The 22989-nt window shown below is 28.2% G+C and overlaps 2 protein-coding genes across 3 annotated transcripts in view; one reads left to right on the top strand and one right to left on the bottom strand.

Annotated features, from left to right (window-relative positions):
• The window catches only part of LOC106683858 (G patch domain-containing protein 1 homolog), a 17139-nt gene extending 7821 nt beyond the window's left edge, over window positions 1-9318 (top strand). The window contains exons 7-12 of the mRNA XM_014425574.2: window positions 492-696; window positions 781-941; window positions 4081-4182; window positions 5753-5963; window positions 6037-6259; window positions 8425-9318. Coding sequence (XP_014281060.1) covers window positions 492-696; window positions 781-941; window positions 4081-4182; window positions 5753-5963; window positions 6037-6259; window positions 8425-8964 — 1442 coding nt within the window. The 3' untranslated portion in view covers window positions 8965-9318. The remainder of the gene's footprint in view (window positions 1-491; window positions 697-780; window positions 942-4080; window positions 4183-5752; window positions 5964-6036; window positions 6260-8424) is intronic.
• Window positions 9319-10940: 1622 nt separating this feature from the next.
• On the bottom strand, window positions 10941-22985 carry E(z) (histone-lysine N-methyltransferase E(z)). Of its 2 annotated transcripts, XM_014425566.2 has the most exons (14): window positions 22915-22985; window positions 22655-22836; window positions 22377-22585; window positions 20901-21095; window positions 17629-17807; window positions 17277-17440; window positions 16247-16341; window positions 15926-16136; window positions 15461-15645; window positions 14936-15197; window positions 14511-14681; window positions 13650-13832; window positions 13144-13309; window positions 10941-11895 (listed from the first exon to the last, which is right to left on the bottom strand). In XM_014425566.2, the coding sequence occupies exons 2-14, from the start codon at window positions 22791-22793 to the stop codon at window positions 11835-11837; spliced, it is 2220 nt and encodes a 739-aa protein (XP_014281052.1). In that variant the 5' UTR covers window positions 22794-22836; window positions 22915-22985; the 3' UTR covers window positions 10941-11834. The 2 variants fall into 2 exon arrangements, with proteins under 2 accessions (XP_014281052.1, XP_066902107.1); XM_067046006.1 differs by having other exon boundaries at window positions 22655-22947.
• Between the last annotated feature and the right edge of the window lie 4 nt (window positions 22986-22989).

Genomic DNA, 22989 nt, shown 5'->3' on the forward strand with positions numbered 1-22989 from the left:
TAAAAATTGTGGTTCTTTTTGCATGGTAATTATAAACTCGATCAATTGGACTAATTTTGTTGAATAGCTGTACACTTTAGAAATTTTTAACCTATTCTACTGAAAAGAAGGATTAATTATAAATTATTACATGAGCATTTGGTATTTTTCTGAACTTATAGTTAAAACTAATTTGCACAATACTAATATAAAACTAATTAAACAATATATTTGCAAAACCTTTTATTTTCATTAACATAATAAAGCTTTTGCATCTCAAGTCTAAAGCTCCCACAAGACTAAAGGTTCTGGATCAAATAGAGTGTACCATTTTTATATTATTGGTAAGTATTTTTGTCCTCCGGAAAATTATGTAGGACTTTTGAGTTTCACAGGTTTACTGTTCAATATTTTATGAACCTTTTTACAATTTGTAAAATTTAATGTTTAAATTCAATTAGTTAATTAATTTATCTAAAAAAATTATCTAATTCATTGTCTTTTTCTTATAGGTTTTATGCCAGCTAAAAACCAAGGTTACAGAAAAAAATACTACCCACCTCCTGAATTGCCGTCTGATTTTGATCCAAATATTACTCAAAGAAAGTCAAGATTTGGTCCTGAAGTTGTTGGAAATGTTGATGTGGTGAAAGGAAAGCACATAATCAATTCTTCTGACCGAGCAATTATTTTGGGAGAATCATTACCTGATCATCGGTACTAAATACTTAAAATTAAGTAAGGTTTATTTAAAACCATTTATTGGTTTGCAACTATAGAATTTTTACTTTCTTCTTCTAGAAAGGAAGGTGAAACTGATCTTAATGAAGAAACACAAAGTGAGAATAAGATTGAAGAAAACCAAAGTTCTGATGATTTTGGTTTTAGACCATTTGTCAATGATCCTCCAAAACAAGCTAGATATGAAAAATATCTTGGTTTTATAAAAATAGGTGCTATTGGTAAGGTTTTTTTTTAATTTAATTTTTTAAATAAATCTGTTTTCAATGATTTTCACTTGTTTTAACGCAATGACCGATAATATTAATATTTAATTCATAATTTTTAATGAAAAATTGGCGTATCCATGTTGAATGTTTTGTTTATTTATTTTGAGACCTAATTAATCTATTAACATATTTAATTTAATAAGCTTCCACATCTTTTCCCAAAATTTTCCAATAATATACAATTCCTGATGGTAATTAAAATGAATTAGGCACCCTTTTGATATTGACTTAAAACTACTAAATGGTATGCATCTTTATGTCCACGATTCAAGTAGTTAGAATCAGAATAAATACTTCATAAAACTTGGGAAGGAGTGAGGTTCTGAATTAGTTGTTAGAACCTGTTCTTGATCCTCTTTGTGAATATTTTTCTTTTTCCAAAATCTTTCTTACGGAAAGAAATATTATCAAAACTCAAGCTTGGTTTGCCTGCTTTATCTTTTCACTGAGTATTTTTGATTCTGGATGCTTTACAGAGCCGATTTCAATTTTTTATGTCTATTTCAAGGAAAATTTATTACAATTTATTTTCATATTAAGTGGAAGGAGGAATTTTTCTACCCAAAATACTATCTAAGTGGTTTTTAATTTTCTCCAATATGGTTACTGAATATTTTTGTTTTTATCTCTGATTCCAATCATTATGGGTTCTCAAGGTTTATTATATTTATTAATGCTCTTAATATATCTTTAATGCCAAGATATTCTCTTATTTTTATTTTTAATAAATTTAGGCCTTAGTTGTTTAAACTTCAGAAATAAGTAATATTGTTATCACTCAGATTATTTAGAACTTCCAATTTAGCCATAGTCTTTTGTTTGTTAAATTTTAGAGGTTCCTCGTGTAAGTAAAGTTTGTTCTTTTTGCTTTATCTTTTGTCTACACATGAATTATCAATCTCTATTATATAACTCTATCAAAAATATTATTTGAAAAAATGCACTAATGTACGGTTTTTAATCTGGTTATTGGTCTTCCTTTGAGGAAAGTAGAAAAAAAATTGACTAGTTCGGTGTTTTTCAACTCGATTGGCTTGAAGAAGCCCTACAAAGCAGGGCAAAACATCCACAAATAAATAGTTGTAAACTATTATTTGTTCCTTATTGGCCATGCCACCAACCATCTCCTTAATATTTTCAAAAATATAGTCAATCATTTATATATGTTATCTTATAAAAAAAAGAATTGTAGCAGCCTTGGAACTGGCTGGTAGAGGTGAAACTTCTGGAAATGAAATAATTAATGTATTAAAATTTTATTAGTAATGATCATGCATTTCCTCTTATAGCTTAGGTCAGGATAGGATTCCTTAATAATAATAATAATAATAGTTAAAATAGGATAACCATTTCCTATGTCAATTTTAGGAAAATTTTGTATATTTTAATAAGAGACTACCAGCTAACAGGAGCTCATTCAATAGGATCAGCACTTCTGGAATTGTTAATCTCCTCTAATGTCCTACTCTCCTATTACAATAAAAAAATGTTTACCTTTTTTTTGACCAGTTTTCAAAGTGAATTCCTACATTTATGTTATCGAGGGACAGATTTAAAAAAATTATTACTTTATTTTTCCAAAAATTAGTTTTATACTCAATTTTCATAATTTGGAATTGTCCATTTTGCTTCCTAGCACCATGTATGAACTTAATAAATTTTTTAAATTTACAACAGGACCTAGTTGTCTTAAAATCGGTAGTTTTTGGAATTATTATTAATAAAAGGCAACATTGCTTAGATGCTATTCAGGAAATGAATGAAGAGGGATAGCCATACTTCTTCCAAGGGTTGAAAAGTTTTGATAAAAAAATTTCGAGAGAGTGACATGAGTTTTTAAAGCAAGTTTTATTCAGCATACCTTGGTATATATTGGAATTGTTAGCTCAGAAATGGGTTCAAACAAAGAGTTATTATGGTCTATATTCAGAGGAGTAAGCTTAATAAATTAATCAAGTATAAATTTTTTAATGATGCTTAGTTGTTGACTGTGGATATAATATGAGATAGAGATGGTTGGGTGTGCGGTCAGTGAAGAACACATCTTAGTAAAAATTAATTTTTTTAATACTAACCTTTCGGCCAGAATTTCAGGCCTAAGGACCAAAAACAAGATAACAACCATAGTGAATAAATGGAAATACAGAATAACTAGAAACTAACAGATGATATAGATACATAAACAGTATTGGAAGAAAATGTATAGTGTAATTATTAGAAGAAGAAAAATGTAGTATGAAAATAAGTAATATTAAATTACCAAGGAGGTAAGAAAAAGAAAATAATATATATATATATATATATAGAGAGAGAGAGAGAGAGAAAGAGAGAGAGAGAGATGAAAATTCAGTAAGTAAATATATATAAAATTAAAGTTATAAAAATGAAATTATAATGTATACATAAGTAATTAAATATTTAAGTAGAATAATTGAATTAAAGAAGTAAATTATAAAATTATACTAGCAAAAATGAGTAAGTAGTACAAATGAATTGATTATAAGTGGTGCATAGAATATGAACATGAAAATTAGTAAATAATTTTATGCATAAAATGAAAATTTTTTTAAATTGAAGTTATGAAAGAGTGCATAAGAAAATGTATTATTTTACATACATATGTAAATATATACATACAAAAATTATAGTGCATACACATATATATAATTATATTGTACGTTAGACTACTTATAATATATAATTGTGTAGTAATATATTAAATTATATACATGTTTTCTTTCTCACTTTTCATAACTTTAATTTTAAATAATTTGCATTTTGTAGATATATTTACATATTAGATTTTCATGTTTATATTATTTTTGTTTTCTCCCCTCTTTCATAATTTTAATATTGCTTATTTTCATACTACTTTTATCTTATTATTATTATAAGAATATAATTACACTACATGTTGTTTCCCAATCCTGTTAGTATATTTATGCAGTTATCTACATATCTTCTCATAAATGGTTTTTAATTTAAAAGTAAAAAGAAAAAAAATGCAGATTTTCTTTTTATGTAATTTAATTTGATATTTTACTTGGATAAAGTCTAATTGCAGCTGTTAAACATCTTCTTTATCCTACAGATGCTTTGAAAAATATTCAACCGTCAGGAATGAGTGAATGGGAAAAACAGAGGGAAGCTAAAGAATTTGAACAGGCTGCCAAATTGTATCGACCATTGTCAGGTGATTATTAATCCATCACATACATTTTAATTTTAAGTCAATTTTATTTTCCATATCATCTCCATTATCATTTTTGTTTCAAGCTTGTTGGATTTAATTAAGATGAGTGATGATGTTGCCTTGCTTAGATGGGACAAGATTTATTAAATAATAGAATCATATTGATATCAACCATTTCTGTTTGTTACATCAGCTGAAAGATTGTCTGATAATTTTTATTTAATGGATTATAGTTATGCTCTGTGGTTTCACTTTTAATAAATTTGGAATATATGTGCCTTTTTCATACACATGATGTGTAGGTATGTGAAAAAGTAAATCTGATTAACTAAATCAAATCTAAAGATTATGTAGAAAAATAAAATGACCAATTACTAAAAAAAACTGACTTGAAAAGCATTTTAAATTGTCCGAGAAAATGTCTTCACTTAAGTTAGTTGACTCAAGTATTATTTGCAATATATAGCATAAAAACAAGAACTTTATATTAAACGGTTACTGTTCTGCCCCTATGGGTCATAGCATTATGCTATATAGCCTTCCTTAATGAATGGTCAAACTGACACTAAAGGAGTTTTTCGAATCAGACTAGTTGTTGTCGAGATTAGCATGTTCAAAGTAAGAAACATTTCAGCTTTGTATGATATTATAGATTAGTTATTATTAGGGATAGGATTTTTATGTGCTAAAAAATCCGAAATATGTACATAAATATGTACTAATAAATTGTCAAATATTTAAAAAAATATGTAAATAATATGTATTTATAAATTTTGTATTATTCAACAATATAAATAACAAATTAATTAGTAATTTTATAACTTAAAAAAAGTTACATAAATATGTATTTATTATATATTATATGAATATTTTAAAGAAATTATGTTAAAATATGTGCAAAAAAAATGTACTTAGAGAAAACATAGCTGTTCAATAACAAGACATTAATTAGTAATTGTAATTAAACTAATTGATTAGTAATTACTCAGAATGAATTATGAACAAATTATAAATGGAAATAAAGAATAATCCTTATTAAAAAGGCAAAGAATAAAAAAACTTTAGAAAAATATTTAAAACTTTGGAAGAAATCAATTATTCAGCAGGGTCGGTTACAAAATTAAAATCTTCGTCGGTTTGACGGCAGAATGGACTTGTACCGGCAGAATTTTATGTAGTTGCTGCAGAAAATGTATTTACAACTGAACTAATAATTTAAGGAAATATGTGATTCAGGAAAAAATATGTTAAAAATAACAAATATTTCAGAAAATATGTGATTTACAACAAAATATGTAAAAAAGGCCAAATATTTAAAAATATGTGAAATGAAAATGGCTTCTTTTGGTCATAAATGTCTTGAAACATCTTTAGTTAGTAAGGAATCGCAGATATCAAGGTCAGGTAAAAATATGTAAAAACATCAAAATCCTATCCCTAGTTATTATGTTATTTTAAAGTATAATTTTCTTACCTATGTTAGAAATTGGTTTCTCCAACATTCCTTCTATATAAGATATTCTTGACATTAATTTTCGAATATATGCTACTCCTCAATGCTTTTCTTTAGGAATGATGAGTGATAGATTTTCAAGAGGTGGTATGTTAGACGATTCTGCTGACCCCTTGGCACCAGTTTCCAAATCGCAACATGTAGATTTGGACCCTTGGGTCAAAGCAGCAAAGGAAAAAAAGTATGGAAAACTGACAAGGTTTACAGACGACTGGTCTCCAGCACCTCTTCTTTGCAAAAGGATGAATATTCCAGAACCGAATAATAGGTAATTTTAAAAATCCATATTTTATTTATTAAAATATATTTCTCTCATTTTGTAAAAAATGGTGTATTTTCAGTGAAGTCACATTAGCAAAGGTGGCTGAAGCAGAAAAAAAAAGAAGACCAAAATTTTCTGTTTTTGATTTTCTGGATACATCAAAGCAAATTGACATTACAAAAAGTGATGATATTGTCAGTGTTATAGAAGAAACTAAAATTGAAAGTAAATTTTTTAATGATTCAAATGAAAAAGAGAATGAAAAACCCAAGCTTGTCCTATCGGAATCAAATTATGATAATGTAAGTAGCATCTTGTTTAGATTATAGTTTCATTTTCTTGATAAAACTATTGAATACCTATGAAGGATCCATGAGAGAAAACAAAAACTCACTTCTCGATTTTGGACTCCTATTCAAGATATTACCTGCCTATTTCTTTCCACTGAGATTTCAATTCTGAAAATCCCCTTTAACATTATTTCTTTTCTCACAATATCCTTCCTAATCAAAATCTTCATGTTCAGTCAGTTGTTTGTCATTTAATTTGATAATTTTTAACTTAAGACTATGAGGTACATGGATTCATTAGTATATGAGAACAATTATATTTTATATGAAAAGAAAACTAATTTTTACAATATCATGGAAATATATATTTGAGAGATACACGTAGTTTCAAACCAGCTAAGTTCTGCCACTTACTGATTTCTCGTGACAAGAACCAGATTGAGGATTCTTTTGTTATTCGAGCAAGTTCGAGTTGACTAATTTGATCTATAAAAACAGCATTTTAACTTAATGGTTGTTTTATATAAATTATAGCCTCCCATTTACAAAATTCTAAGAGTTGATAGGTCCCTTGTCATTAGAGTTGATTCTGATGATTGTTGTGTTAATTTTATTTTTTTTTACTAAAACAGACCAAAACATTCCGATCTACTAATAATAAAATTATGAGGAATTTGTTTACTGTAATGGAGAATAAAGTTTAAAAATAGTTTTCTTCTTTTAGAAATATGGTAGTTATCATGATTGTACACGAGTCTGATGTATTTAACATAAATTTACCAATAACTAGATACTTTTCATTTATAACTCCTAAATAGTCTGTTCTAGTGAAAAGGTTTTATTATAACAAATTAAAGAGCATTACATTTTGAGTTAAATGGGAACCAATAATAATAATTTGGTCAAATTGTATGCACTAAGCAATCTGCCATGGTCTGAAGTGCTATGAAGTCTATACGCAACCAGAGCAGGTAGTTAATGACCACATTACTTGACCAACTTACCTTGTTGTAGTAGTCATTCAATGCAGAATGTATTGTTGTTCCAATTATTTTAATATAAGTTTTTTGCTAGGATTTACTGTTCAGAAGTTAAAGACAAACCAAACCAAAAATAATATCTAACATTTGTTACTTTATCAAACTAATTAGGTGCTCAGTTAACGTTTTAGGACCACCAGAAGTGGGTATCCCTATTAAATGTTGGCTCATATACAGTTATGGTACTTGATTTCAGTTTTTGGCAATTTGTTCCTCTTAATTCGGCTGAAGGAAAAGAAGTTTTTGTCAACACAAGAAAAAACTTTTTGTTTTACGATGTACCACTTGACTGAATTAATAAGTGATGGTACTTATTTAACACAGAAATGCTTTTTAATTTTTTATATCATAACACTAGGACATATCCATTTAGGGGTTATAATCAATAACCAATTAAAAAGATCTATTTTTTTTTATTAAATTAATCAGGTAGTTATTAAGCTTTAGGCTCAGGAGCATTTAGTTTCCGTATTAAGTGTGATCAAGCAGGTCAAAAGGGACATGATAGCTGTGTCAGTTGGGGCATGAGTCACAAAGTGCTCAGTTCAGAATGTTGTGGGTTTGATTCCCACCTTTTGGGGGTCGATTATTTCTCGGTAGCCCTGAGAAATGAATCTTAACACTCCCACCTTGATTAGTGCATGGCAACAACATCAAGGTAACCATCGAGGATTGGAAAAAAGGCACTTGCTGGACTACTTTGTCTTACCAGATACCAATACCTTTGTTATAGGAACTACTTTTTAAAATTGTTAACAGATATATGTTTTATGGACTGGGTTTTACGCATCAGGCTCTTGCAAATAAACTAGTATCAGCATTGTCTGAAAAAAAACTTGTACTACTCATGCTATGACTGGCACAATAGTTACAATGACAACACACAAAACTTAGTCTATTGTCGATTTTCATTATTTAGTTGATAGTTTTACCCATCTTTCTTATTGATTTGTTTCAATGTACATTGTTTTTAACCATTCAATGCTTAGTTGATTATTAGATATGGATATCATGTATGGTTCTGTTTCTTCATTTGTTGCATTCTTGTAAAGCCTTACAGAACAACTCACATTGGTTTAATGTAGACTTTATAGTTTTTTGTTACACCTTTGCTAAATTTGATGGTTTTGTTTTTAGGTAATAAAGTTTGAAGATCCTCAGGAAAAGATGGATCTGTTCAAAGCCATATTTGCAAGTAGTGATGAGGAGAGTGATGCTGAAAAAGAAGGCGAAGCTGGCGATTCAAAGAAAGAGGAAAGCAATTCTAAAACTGTAGAAAAACCAACTAGTAGCATTAATGTATTACGTAACACATCTCCACCTAGAGGAATATTTGCTAACCTTGATTTAGATGCATTAAAACCAAAAAAATTACCTCAAGAAATAAGAAAAGAAAAGCAGGATAACAATGATGGAATTAAAATTCAAAATGTAAGTGGTACTCAAAATCCATCAACCAATGATACACCCACAGCTCCTGAGTTAATGTATGGACCGTCATTACCGACAAAACCAGTTTTTATTCCAAAAACCAGTACATACAAGGACAGTGAGTCCTCTTCATCTGAAATCGAGTGGGTCGAAAAGAGTACTTCCAAAAAAAAGAAACATTCTAGAAAACACAAAAAAGAGAAAAAAAAGGACAAACATAAACAAAAAAAGAAGAAAAAAAAGTAACCATATTTTAGGAATAGAATATAAAAGTAATTTGCTTAACTGTGATCTTTTTATCGTATATAGTTGTGAATATATTATACCACTGTAATAGGTTCAAAGTCCTGTATCAATTATTACTTTGATAAAAATATTTTTTTAGTTCCTCAATTTTCAAAACCAGATTAAATACTTTCCCTCATTGAAACATAGTTCTTGTATAGATCTTTATTAAGTGGATAAAGATTACAAACACCATGAATTGTAAATATTTTACTTTCATTTATTGTATGTGTATATATTTCTTTTTTCTAAATTATGCCTTTGTATTTATAAAATCAAGCCATACTTTTTAAAATATTATTGATTTATATTTTGCTGGTAATTCTTTTAATTTTTGTCATATAACCATCCATTTCACAGGAAGAACAAATTAATTTAATTAGCTAACTTATTTTAGTATAAATTTATCAAATAATTTAATAATCATTTATGATTTTCTTGAAATCTTGAGGTAAAAAGGAAAATGAAAAATAAGGACTAAAAGGTTGACTGTAATTTACAGATTTGTCAATGCTATTTGGGATTCAGTTGAGGTATTTTTAAGTTAAGTCACTTAAATTAAATAATATTATAATGCAGGGTTCTGATCATCTTTACATTTGTAAATGCTACAAATGACTTGAAAGGTTCCTAGAATCACAAGCATGCCAGCAGAGGACTAATGCTGGCTCTCAGACTGTGTCATTTGTTGTTATTGCTGTAGTAAAGGACTGCATTGTTTCCAAGAAATAGCATAATACTCTCAGTACATGAAATTTTTTTCTGGTTGTAATACTAAACATTTATTTTTATATAATACTAATTCTTTAAGGATTTATGTCTATATTGAAATTCATTAGCATAGTTATTTACTTTATGTATAATCTTTTCTCTTTCTTGAGACTATTATTATTAGGTTATTATTGTTTAAATAAAATAAATTTTATCCAATTCAAGTCTCAAAACAATCTTATGTATAGATAGATATTTTCGATTGTTTTGAGACTTAAATTGGTTACAATTTATTTTATTTAAACAATAGTTATTTACTTTAAAGACTTACTATGATTGTTTTACAATGTTTTAAGTATACCTCAGTAAAAAAGACCAATGCCATTCCCAAATGGGGGAGTGAGAGGGTAGGGAAAAATGCACTACTAAAATACACAATATTTATGATTTATCTTAAGTATTATTAATTGGGATGATATGTAAACAAAGTAAAAACAAAACAAGTCTCCTGAGACCAGAGTTAGAATCCTGCTGTGGCAGATAATTATTTGTTATATTGCTGTAACCAAGAGTCAACCCTACCGGATCAGGAGTCCTCTTGGGGCCTACCCAGCTTCAGAAATTAGTACCCTCAATTATGGAAAAATCTAACCGTTGAGTATAGATTGTGTATATTGAACAAATTATCTCGTTGTATATCATAGTTAAAAAAAAAAAGTACTGAACCCCTAACCTTTATGTGTTATAGCAGTACAGATTTTAATATGATAAAAAATAAATAAATAAAAATGGGTCTCACAAATATACGAAAAATCTCATGGGGCTGAAAATGTTAATGTAGAAAAATTGTATAATGAAATACAATTATCGTGTTATATTTAATTTATAGCACTTGGAAATCAATGCATAACAGTAAAAAAAAAAATTGTCTTATACTTAAATTTAATAATAGAGATTTCATTATTTAAAAACTGAACCCCCCTACAACTAACAAATGATTCAGATATATCTAATTAATTTGTATTTCTGTAGCTAAAGTAAAACTTCTTGACTTAATTATTTTTTATTAGTAAGCTGATTTATAATTAGGAATTTTTTTTTTATTTTGTATTAAATTACCACCAAAAATCAGTTCTTTATACCACCATTATCAGGATAAAAAAAAAAAAAATAATATATGTGATATGTATTATATTAAAAAATAACTACAATATGGTACTGTAATAATGGAGTGACATCTCAATAAAAATGGTTAATGACTTTATAGACATATAAAAATAATAAATAAGAAACATTATTAACTTCTATAAATTTTGAAAAATTAATAAAAATAGTAACTTTTATGATTTTTATGAAGCTGTAACATTAAAATCAGACCAAGTAAAAAAAGTTTAATACATACTTCACATAACTTCTAATTTTAATACATACTTCACCATTTAATCATTAAGTTTACTACATACTTTTATTAATAAGTAATATATAACAATTATAACATACATTAAAGGTCTATATCAGTTACTATAACAATAATTCTACTTTCTGGAGTGAGTATCATAAAATAAGGAATAAGCAAAAGAGACAAAATTAAGAAACTTGAACACACTTTAAAGATTTAAAAACAGGAATGTTCAATTATAATATAAAAAACAATTAAAAATAACGATTCACCAATAACAAGATGATAACAGTAAAAAACTTAAAGGAAACTCTTGAATAAAACTGATTTTAAAAAAAAAATTAAAACATTATGCATGGCTCAAAAAGGAAACGATTTCTGTGCAAAGTAGTAAATGATGAAATTAATGTGTTATATACAGTGCGATGTGGACTTATTTTTAAAATTTAAATGAATTACACCTGTTCTGAAAAAAGTACTATAGTATACAAATAAATGTTACAATACTGAAGAAAAAAAATAAAAAAGAAGGTTTTTCCAACTATTCCCGATGGGAAATGCTTTCCTTATCTTTCTTCCTCTCATACCAATTAAATATAAAATAATATGCTTTTATAAATAAGTTTTTAAAAAACAAACATAAAATGAGAGGAAAATACAACACTCCTGTAAGTTATAGACCCGAAGGCCCCTCCAGAGGTCTTGAGGTCTCAAGCCTTTCTCATAAGAATTCCATTTCTCTTTCTATGCCCACAAACTTTAGTTGTTCAGTAGGACCATATCTGAAAAAAAAAAAAAAGAATAATAATAAATTTAATATAATGACCAACAAATAATAAAACAAAAAGTAAATTAATGAGTAATTAATCTTTGTAATGACACTAGCATAAAAATAGCAGTTTCCCATTATCTAAGGCTTGGTTCAACGATCCTTTCTCATTAAGGAGAAAAAAGAAACAAGGAGATCCTTGGCATTACACCGAGGGAGATTTTGATAACTGATAAACTGAATACTATTCTTGGAGCATTAGTTATGAAAGTGGCAGGAAAGATCACTCTACAAAAACAACAAAGGAAAAACCAACATTGGATGATTTCAATAAATGTTATTATGTAGAAAGTAACTAACTAAATCCAATGGCATAATTCACCTGATACAGTGTTTGTTATTGATTACGATCAAGTAAGATGATTAGGAAATTTACATTAGATTTCGCAAAATAAAGGGCTTGTTAACTGAAAGCATTGATTTTTTTAAATTTATTAGATTAATTTATCACTTTCAATAATTTCAATTTTAATAAAATGAAATCATTTATTTTCAAATAAATATGAAAATATTTTGTCTTTTTTTTTTTTAAACATATGGCAAGATTTTGTTTTTTCGTGGGGTCTATTTTCACTAGAGCTTTGTAGACAACTATTACAGTCTACTTTGACTCTCTTAGATTATCTGATACAATCCACTGGTAGTCACAGTTGATGGAGTCTGAACTATAAGTACCAGCTACTGCTCATTGACTACTACTCCATCAGTCGTCAATCAATGCCACGTAAACAATCCATCAAATTGTATAGTTTCCTCATTATTTTAATAAAATATTTGTAAACCAGTTTTTATTTTTTTTAAATTTTCTGTATTAAAATTTATTTTTCTTTTAGGAAATATTTTTGTTTCTTTGGCATCATTTTATTTTATGAATCTGTAAAAGTTGTTTCATTTATGTTGTTTTGTTCTACAGAAATAGATAGATATATGCGTATGTTTGATCATAATTTTTCTATCTAACTAATATAATATATATTATAATATAACTAACATATTTCCATAACTTTATTTTAATATTATTATTTAATATCTATGAGCTTTATTCTTAAGACCCTTTAGTCACTTTGAGTGGGGCTCATACAGTGCACCTAGGAGAGAAGTAGGCTAGTACTAAATTAGAGGAATCAAAGCTAACTTAAGCACGGCAAAGCAAACTTTGAATTAAACAAGGATCAATTACAATAATAGTTTTATATGTTACCTGTAATCGAAGAACAGCTCTTCTCCAGGCTGTATTGCTCTCTTAGCAAATATTCCTATGCGATGATCACCATTCACCATCATGACTTTGGCATAGCAATTGGGGTTAATTGAATGATTGGCAAATCTGATTTTATTTCCTTTTCTTGTAGCATCCACAACAAAATCTATCCAAAATAAGAAAGGGAAAAAATGAAATAAATACATTATATATATATATTCCTTAGGAAATAGATTATATTTCAAAGAAATCTCACTACTCAGAAACTAGAATAGAGCATTCTAATTTATATTCACACAATACTAAAAATTCAAAATCTACATGGATTAGTTATTAAGAGTAATTAATAGTATTATGGCATAAATTAAAAAAAAGTTATTAATATGCATGGTAAGAATTAACGAAGCAATAATATAATTAGTGACTATATTGTGACCACCATATAGAAAATAACCAATAAACTAATTTAAATATAGAAATGATTAAATGAACTTGATTATAATTACCATTATTTAAATTAAAGAGGAAGGAGCACATATATTTGTCATATACTTTTCCTCTGCGGTCAGCTTCATCTTGAGATATTATTTCTCCACAGTATTCAGATATGAATTCGTTCTTCTGAGCCGACTCTTTGAGGAATATACCCCATCCAGCAACATCAGAAGGCGCCATCAATAAATGTTTGTCTATATAAAAAAATCAATATAAAATATTAATATTAAAGGATTAACCCTGAACAGGCTAAGAGTTAAAGAATTTTGAAATGTTTTATTTTTTAGTACTTATTGGGAAGTAAATTTGGAACATATTTATAAAAAATAAAAAAAGATACATAAATTTTTATGGGTACTAAAACGTTTTGTACCCATCCATTTAAATTTCCGCCTTCTCACTATGGGGTTTTTACATCAAGGATCAACTAAAATTTAGGGTTATTTCAGACAAATTGAAGGGTCATCCTCATGAACTAAGTTATTTTGGTTTTTTCAGTAAATCTTCTTTAGGGGTGGGGAATCTTCTTAATTTACTCAAAACGGTAGGGATTAGAGGAAAATCTTAATGTTTCCTTCCTTTAATGCATAAAATATTAATTAGATAAAAAGAGATATTTATCTCAATAAAATTCTTTTTTTCTAATCCTGAAATAATAAAATCAGGGAGAAGATATACCTAAATGTGAATAGTGAAGAATAAACAAGAAGCATAGGTTTTGAAAGAAGTGGTTAAAAAATAATCTATTCAGTTAAGTCTTCTGACATTCAAACTTCATTTTGGACAAAATAAAAAATTATTTTAACTCAAAATGATCAATTACTACATAATGTTAAATGTAATAAAAAATAAACTCATGGTTTACAACTTACGCAATGCTCTTTGTACACTGACATTCTTGCAGGTAATGCGATTTACATCAAAATCATCAGCCCCACAAGTTTGGCAAAGATCTGGATCACACTCTCTAACAGCCAAATAACAAGGACACTGTTTAGTATTGCACTGGGCTTTACAGCGGCAACCAGGAAACCTATTCTGACCTGAAAATATGATATACATTTTTTAAATTAATACTTCTGTCAGGTGAAAAAGTTATACAGAGAACCTGGTGGGGTCTCTAGAGGACTCTACTGTCCTTTTGTTTTTATGACACAAGTAGAAAAAATAGACATTTATATACAGTCCAAACTTAACAATTTTGTATCTCAATGGTGTTTTCAAGTAAATTTCAAACAAAATTACAAGGTTTTCTATGTTTAGAAAAAGTATAAAATAATTATATCCAAAGACTTACAGTCACTGCTGCACTGACAGAACTTTTCACAAAAATTCTGAGTGGCTTGGCAGGGACAAAGATGGTCACAAACTTTGTTTTCTGGGTGATCACAAGGAGTATAGTTATGAACATGGTTGCTCCCTTCTTTTTTCATCGAGTTCTTACGACAATGAACCGACCAAAGACGATGCTTCTTCTTCTTCTTTCTCGGTGGAGTATATTCTCTCATTTCTGCATCGAACTGTGTAACCGATGGGTCCTTCTGTGCGAAGTAGTAGACCTATTTTAAATATTAGAAATAATGAAAAAATTAATACAAAATATAGAATAAGAAGATATATTTTTTAAACTAATCATTATGTTATTCAAAGTAATAGAAAAAAATGAAACTAATATAAAATGATTCAAGTAAATATATAGGATTAAAATTTAAAAAATCGAATAATTTATGACTAGTAGCTGGAAGTTTATTTATTATTTATATTTTATTGTAAAGTACACAAAGTAAGTATCCAAAAATGTAATAATCAATGTAACCAATACCTGCTGACAAGTTTTTGTAAGCATCATCTGAGAAATCGCACAATAATTTCTCAAGAAGACTTTGTAGAGAGCCCTAAAGAGAGACTGATCAGAGCCAGTCCATTCCTTACTGTCATCACCAGGACTTCTTAGAGAAAATGAAGTACACATTGGTTCGGCACTGTCACCACTATCACCTTTACCATCTGTAGGAAAATTAACAGTTAAATAAAAATATTTTTATCATTAAAACTTATTAATAAAACTAAAAAGTGTTTATTTTAAATTTTAAAAATAGTTATACCACAATAAAATACAAAAATATATACCCTTTTAACCATAGTAGGTAAGAAGGAAAGGTATTAACCAAAATGAACTAACAAAAAGTATCTTAAAAAATGCAAAGCTTAATAATTTAATAGTGCATATAAAAAAAATAATAATAACTACATATACAAAAAAATTACATTAATATATTAATAATACCTTTGCTGTCATTACTGTCTTCTGAACTAGCTTCATTTCCGGAATCGACTGAGGTCTGTTTCCTAACTTTCCTAGGCCCACCTTTTTCTTCATCTCCCTTTGTTTCTGACTTGATAACACAGCTCTGAGTTGCGGAATCTTCTTCCATCTTGGCCTCCATCTCTGCAGCTTCTTCTCTACTTTTTTCAGCTAGCTTTTCTTTAACGCCTTCCTAATATTTAAATTAAATTGAAGCAAAGTTTTGATGCGGATAATACTACTAAGTATAATTAAAACAGCAATAGTATGACTTTTAAATAGGGGTAAATACTAATTACTCACTATGTGAATGTAACAATCGATTCCACAAGGTTCAGAGAATGTTTTGAGTTCAGGTCCTTTCCGCCTCTTGAGATTGGGATGTGTATGATGCACAGCTGGATAAACAATTCAAAATGAATAAAGATACATTTTAAAGAAATTAATTAATAGTTTCTATATCAAAGTTATAACAAATGATGACTGTTGATATAAAAAATACATTTGGCAAATAGGAAAAAAAAAAAAAGAGATGATAAACACTGTTTTTAAAATGATTAACAGATAAAAGTTTTTTTTTATATTCAAGGAAGTACAATATTATTTAACATGTTGCATTTGGTGGCATTGGCATTTCAGTGGCAGCAACTTTTCTTTTTCAAATTTAGTTTCCTTTAACTTTGATGAGAACATATGAAATATTTTATCATTTATTGCTTGTTTTAATTAAATAAAATTATGCAGAAGCACATTCTGCTACATAGAAAAATTGGAGAAAACAATAAAAAAAAAAAATTAGATTTTTAAATATACATGGAAAATTATAATAAATGTATTTTCTTTTTTATAATTAAAAGAAATAAAACAAAAAAAAAAAAATATAGGATGGTCGTGGGTGCGGTTTTGACCGCACCCCCACCACCTTCCTTATTTTGAAAAATACAGTCAACAAAAAAAAGTTTTACATCTTGCTTAAACAATTTTATAAAGAAATAATAGCCAATTATAATCAACTTATCCCTGTTTAAAGAAAAAATACAAAGATGTTTGTTCTCGATAGATGTAGAACTTTTAACAGATCTCACCAATGTTGATTCCAAATAACAAACCACTATCTTAAGGCTAGAATTCCCTATTTAAAGGTTATAGGCTAGGGCCTACCAAAATCCACAAGTAAGATGTCGAATATGCTTTTACGCCAAACTCACAGTAGTAGAACAAAGTGTTGAACATGCTCTAATAATAGCACTCAATGTGTTAAATTTCAATTCATTAATTTTTAACATAACGTTAAATATTCAAAATTTTAATTGATAAAATAGATTTTACTTACAATGAAGAAAACAGTCATATTTAAAACACCTTCGACAAAATAACGTATGAAAAGAATGTAAAGTTTTCTCCCTCTGCACGGATTGGGCTATTGGACCATCTATGTTAGGAGTACACTGAGGAGGCAAGGCATTAGGATCCAGGCGCACAGTGAGCTCTATGTACCTGGAAAAAAGAGAGACAACAATTAATTAGAAAATAAATATACAATGCCAACCAAAGACCAAGACTCAGCAATAAATAATAGCATTTCTATTCTTTAAAGACAATCCTTTTCATTTTAAATTTTATTTATGCTAATCCTTAAGTAAATATCAGCAAAAATTTGGTTTAAATGACTATAAGTTATTTACTTTTCACGAAGTTCATCTGGAGAACCTTTGTCAGGGAACATTGAGGAAATAGCTTCGAATATAACAAAAGAAGGAAATGGCTTCTCTTCACCGTTGGTCAATGAGGGCCATGATGTAACATCTTTCTTTTTTTCTTTTGTATCTACTCCAGCTTCTTCTTTGATGGTGACACCATCTTGCTAATTATATATAAAGAAAATATAATTAAAATGATTTGGTTCATGTATATATATATCTTATTATTGGAAAGAAACTACCTTCCTTCTTTGAAAAACATTACTTTACCAAGTTATATAATTAACAACTATAAAATCAAAATCATATACTTCTGATTAATAGACTAATACGTAGGGATAGGATTTTTATGTTTTCACATATTTTTATCAGACCATGATATAATAATCTGTGATTCCTTACTAATTAAAGATGTTTCAAGACATTTCAGGCCAAAAGAATCCATTTTTATTTTACATATTTTTAAATATTTGGCCTTTTTATATATTTTGTTGTAAATCACATATTTTCTGAAATATTTGTTATTTTTAACATATTTATAGGTATTCTGTCCTGAATAACATATTTTCTTAAATTATTTGTTCAATTTTAAAAACATTTTTCGCAGCAACTACATAAAATTCAAGAGAATGCAAGATACTTAAATGTGAAATTTATCATTTATCATAAATAGTGCGTAAAAATTCGATGTCTTCATCTTTAAACACAAATTAAATGCAGTGGCAATAATAAATTTTCACACAGAATTACATCGAGAATTCCTCAGAATCAAATAAAAAGAGTAAAGATCTAAATTCCAGTGGCAATTTCATAGAATTTGTTTGTTTACTCTTCAATCCATTTCTCTGTTTCTTTCTTACCTCCTCATATTCTATAGGTACCAATACTATGTATTTAGATTTATGCTGAAATTAGTAATCCAGACATAAAACCTTTCTTGAGAAATACACATGCCGAGTAATGCCAAATGAAAGCACTTTAAGAAAAAATTATTTGAAAATTATCTACGAGGAGACTTTAATGGAAATTCGGAAAGCAATTTCGGTTGGGCCGATTTGGATTTCTGTGGACGAGACTATGGATATGGAAGGGCGTTATATCGCAAACATAATCGTTGGCTAAGTGTTGAGGCACCTTCAAAATCCTATTTGCTGAATTGTGAAATCCTCGATAAATGTAACCATGAAACGATTGCAAGATGTTGACAACCAATCTATGACTGTTCTTTAGCCTAAGGGCACCACTCATGGTAAAGTTTTGTTGTTTTTGTCAGATGCGGCACCTCACATAAATAAAGCTGGTAATGCCATTAAAATTCTTTATCCTAAGATAGATCATTTGACCTGCCTGGCACACACATTTCATGTCCTAATGTAGACAGGCTTGTGTCCACAGTAAAAAATAGGCTCTCAGTCGTATTACTACTTTTAAAGAAACACATCCTGACTTAGCTTTACCACAGGAACACGTGATAACACGATAAGGTACCTGGCTTGATGGAGCCCAATATTATTGTTTAAATTTTGCAAAAATTAAATACATAATATCAAAACTTAATGTTGGCGCCACTGCAGTAGAGAAAGCGAACAACTTGTTAACAATTAACTGAATAAAGACTGATTTTGGCTTACATAAGTGCAAACGTGGTATTTTTATCCAACACAATTACAAAATTAGAAGGAAAGGACCTTCCACTGACGCAAAATTTAAAGACTGTGAACGAAGCAATAGAAAGATTGGAAAATATAGGTGGTGAAAAGGGAGAAGTCATAAAGAAAAAAGTACAGGACGTGTTAAAAAAAAAATTCAGGATATAAAATTATTCAGTCCATTGGAGCCGTTCTCCTCGGAACAAATGTTGACACAGCCGCCCAGATGATGCAGGATACCGAACTAGATGCAATGGAAATAGCTTCATTTAAGTATGCCCCTATAACATCAGTAGATGTTGAAAGATTTTTTAGCCGGTACAAGTCCATTCTGTGGTCAAACCGACGAAGATTTTTATTTGAAAATTTAAAAATCCATTTAATCTGCAATAATTTTGTAACCGACCCTGCTGAATAATTGATTTCATCCAAAGTTTTAAATATTTTTCTAAAGATTTTTTTTTTTTTAATAAGGATTATTCTGTATTTCCATTTATAATTTGTTAATAACTCATTCTGAGTAATTATTAATCAATTAGTTTAATTACAATTACTAATTAATGTCTTGTTATTGAACAGCTGTTTTCTCTAAGTTCATTTTTTGTCCATATTTTAACATAATTTCTTTAAAATATTATTCATATAATATATAATAAATACATATTTATGTAACTTTTTTTAAGTTATAAAGTTACTAAATAATTAGTAATTTATATTGTTGAATAATACAAAATGTATAAATACATATTGTTGTAAATATTTGACAATTTACTAGCACATATTTATTTACATATTTCGGATTTTTTAGCACATAAAAATCCTATCCCTACTAATAAGGAATCATGAGCATAGGTTTTAAATAAACTCTTTCTTTGAATAACAGACTTTCAAGGCTGCTAGTTTCTCTACATTCTTTAAGCCGAACTTATCCAGACCGTGTAAAAACTAAGCCTTTCAATTCCTGTCATTAAATTTATTGATGTAGTTCTAGCAATTATCTGATGCACAATATTTTGACACCCTTCTGATTAAGTATATTACAAAAATTGTTTAGACCATTTGTTGAACAGTTAAATTGAATTTAAATATACATCATAACTTTACAAAATTAATGGATTTAACAGATAATTATTTTGGTTTAATTCGTATTTTAAGGAATTAAAAAGGAAAAATGTATAGATTTAATTTACTTCCTAACTCAAACAAAGAGAATACTACTGCAATATTAAATTCATCCAACAAATTATTGTTATGCAGAATTCCTTAAAATTATCTCTATTTTAAGAAAATTTCAACATTAAAAGTTTTATAGACCCAGTACTCCAGTTATTATGTTGTTATGTAAAATAAATCCAACAAAATACAAAAAGTCAATTTTGTTTTCTGTTATTAGCTATAGCATAAAACATTAAATTAAAGTAATAAATGATTCATTCAATGCTCAACACATTTAATCATTATAATAGATGAAATAAATGGATTAAATTGTCAAGAAGGAATCATTATTTGAATTACATTTTAAATATCTAATACATTTCATTTCAATTTGTATGGAAATAACTAAATACTGCATTTTTATTTTTAAACTATCATGACTTAAAAACAAACCTGATCTTTTATCTGGTATTGTATTAATGCATTGACAAGTTCAACAAAAATAGAATCATCAATGAAACCAGTTTCACGATCACCATGAACTTTCCCATCATAATTTTTTATCAATTCTTCGATAAACGTACCATCCTGATCTAGAATTTCGTCTCCCATGTATGGAATGTTGTGCAATACAGTTTCATCTTCAACCTGAAAGAGCAGATATTCATAAAACAATTATGTAAAAAAAAAGAAAAAAAAAAAAAAAAAGAAAGAGTTTAATTTTACGTTTTAGGTTTGTTATTATACAATAATTCCGTTTTCATCAATCAATTCAGGTAATATTTTGCTTCAAATAACTGAGCAAATTGTTTCACTAACCTATAGGATACATGAAATGGGCATAGTTCTACTAAAACATATTATTTTTCATTCCCTTCAATTATCAGAATTATTTCTCACTTTAATAAATACATGTTTTTGTAAAGAATCATGTAAATATAGAATAATTTTTTATAAAAAGAGCATTAGACAATTCAGATTTAAAAAAATAATCCTCGATACAACTGATACAGTCCCACACAAAAATATAGTGGGTGACTGACTCATATTTATTACTAATAGAATGATAAAGGATACTGTACAGATGAAGTCTAAATATAAGTTGAATTAATTCAGAGTTTTTTCTCTATCATAACATCTTTATCCTACCAGTAATAATATATTCCAATGAAAAAGATTATTCAAAGTATCAGATAATAAGCTCCAAAAGAATATGCAAGAGAAACACTTTTTAATTTTTATTAATTGTTTGGCATCAGCGCACAATTATTAAAATACCAATAATATTGTAGAATGAAAAAACCCACATTAACATAGAATCTACTCAATATTTTCTTCATTGGGGAATATGATATCTTCATAGAGTAATATCGTTAGCCTGAGGATGGCTAAGAATAGGCCTAATTGCACAGAATCATGCATTTTCTTTACTGACTCATCTGTTCTCGTTTTCTTGCTTTCACCTATTTTTACCTCAAAAAGAAATTTCCCAAAACTTGCAGTACTAAAGATTTTATTCATGTACAGTATGGTCTTCATGATCCTTGAAAATCTAAACACTATAAAACAGGTCTATATATTAGAAGGTAACTAAACAGGAAAAATTTAATTGGTATAATGGAATGCTTTTAAATAATACCAATACTTATGTTAGGTAGTAATTTTCTCACCATGATTAGAATAACCAGTTAGAACAGAATAGAAACAATTATATACACAATTGCAGGACAAGTTTGTTAAAACAAATAAAAAAAACACTTGACAGAAGTGTAAAACTTCAGTCAGGAAGGTTAAGCCAGACAACCCCCAGAAGGGAAAAGGTTTAAAGCAAAGATGCACAACTTCATAACATCTAGTTTTGAAAATATAAAATAAATCCAAAATTGTACAATATTAAGATAAATACTAATTTAACTAGCAATTACAAACCATGAAGTTCTGCTGTATTGGAGCCCATGTATACATGGTGGGAATAGGTGTCACAGCATTTATTATCTTAATGCGCCCTGTCATAAGTTCACCATCAGATCTTGTAATATGGGCTTCTTTCATGCATCTGGAATGGGGTTCATCAGCATTTTTGTGAACCCAAATAGCTTTGCCATCAGTCCACTTCCTTTGTTCATCAGAAAGCAAATCTAAAATGAAGTATGCTATTTAAATGGAGTTTTGAATAAAATAACTAAGTAGGAGAAACTTTACAATACCTGTCAACTGCTTCATATTCATATTCCATGCTACTTTAACTTCGTCGGCTCTTTTAAATCGCTTAATCTGGCGAAGTCTCATGTACTCAGCTTTGACGCGTTTCTTCCATTCGGAAGAAACTTTCGTTTTGTTAGACATTCTGATGATTCAAAGGTCGGATACTAGTACAGACTTGACAGTACTAATAAGGTTAAAAAATAAAAATTATTAAAATCAAACATTTAACAAAATTCATAAAAACAAAAACAACCGCCCTAACCTTCCAAACACTACTGATTAAAAGCATTCACTCAAGTAACGGACGAGCGCTAAAATCAGGTGGTGTACAAGAGAA

Source organism: Halyomorpha halys, unplaced genomic scaffold (assembly GCF_000696795.3).
Source record: "Halyomorpha halys isolate HHAL.00 unplaced genomic scaffold, Hhal_1.1 Scaffold522.1, whole genome shotgun sequence".
Lineage (NCBI taxonomy): Eukaryota > Metazoa > Arthropoda > Insecta > Hemiptera > Pentatomidae > Halyomorpha > Halyomorpha halys.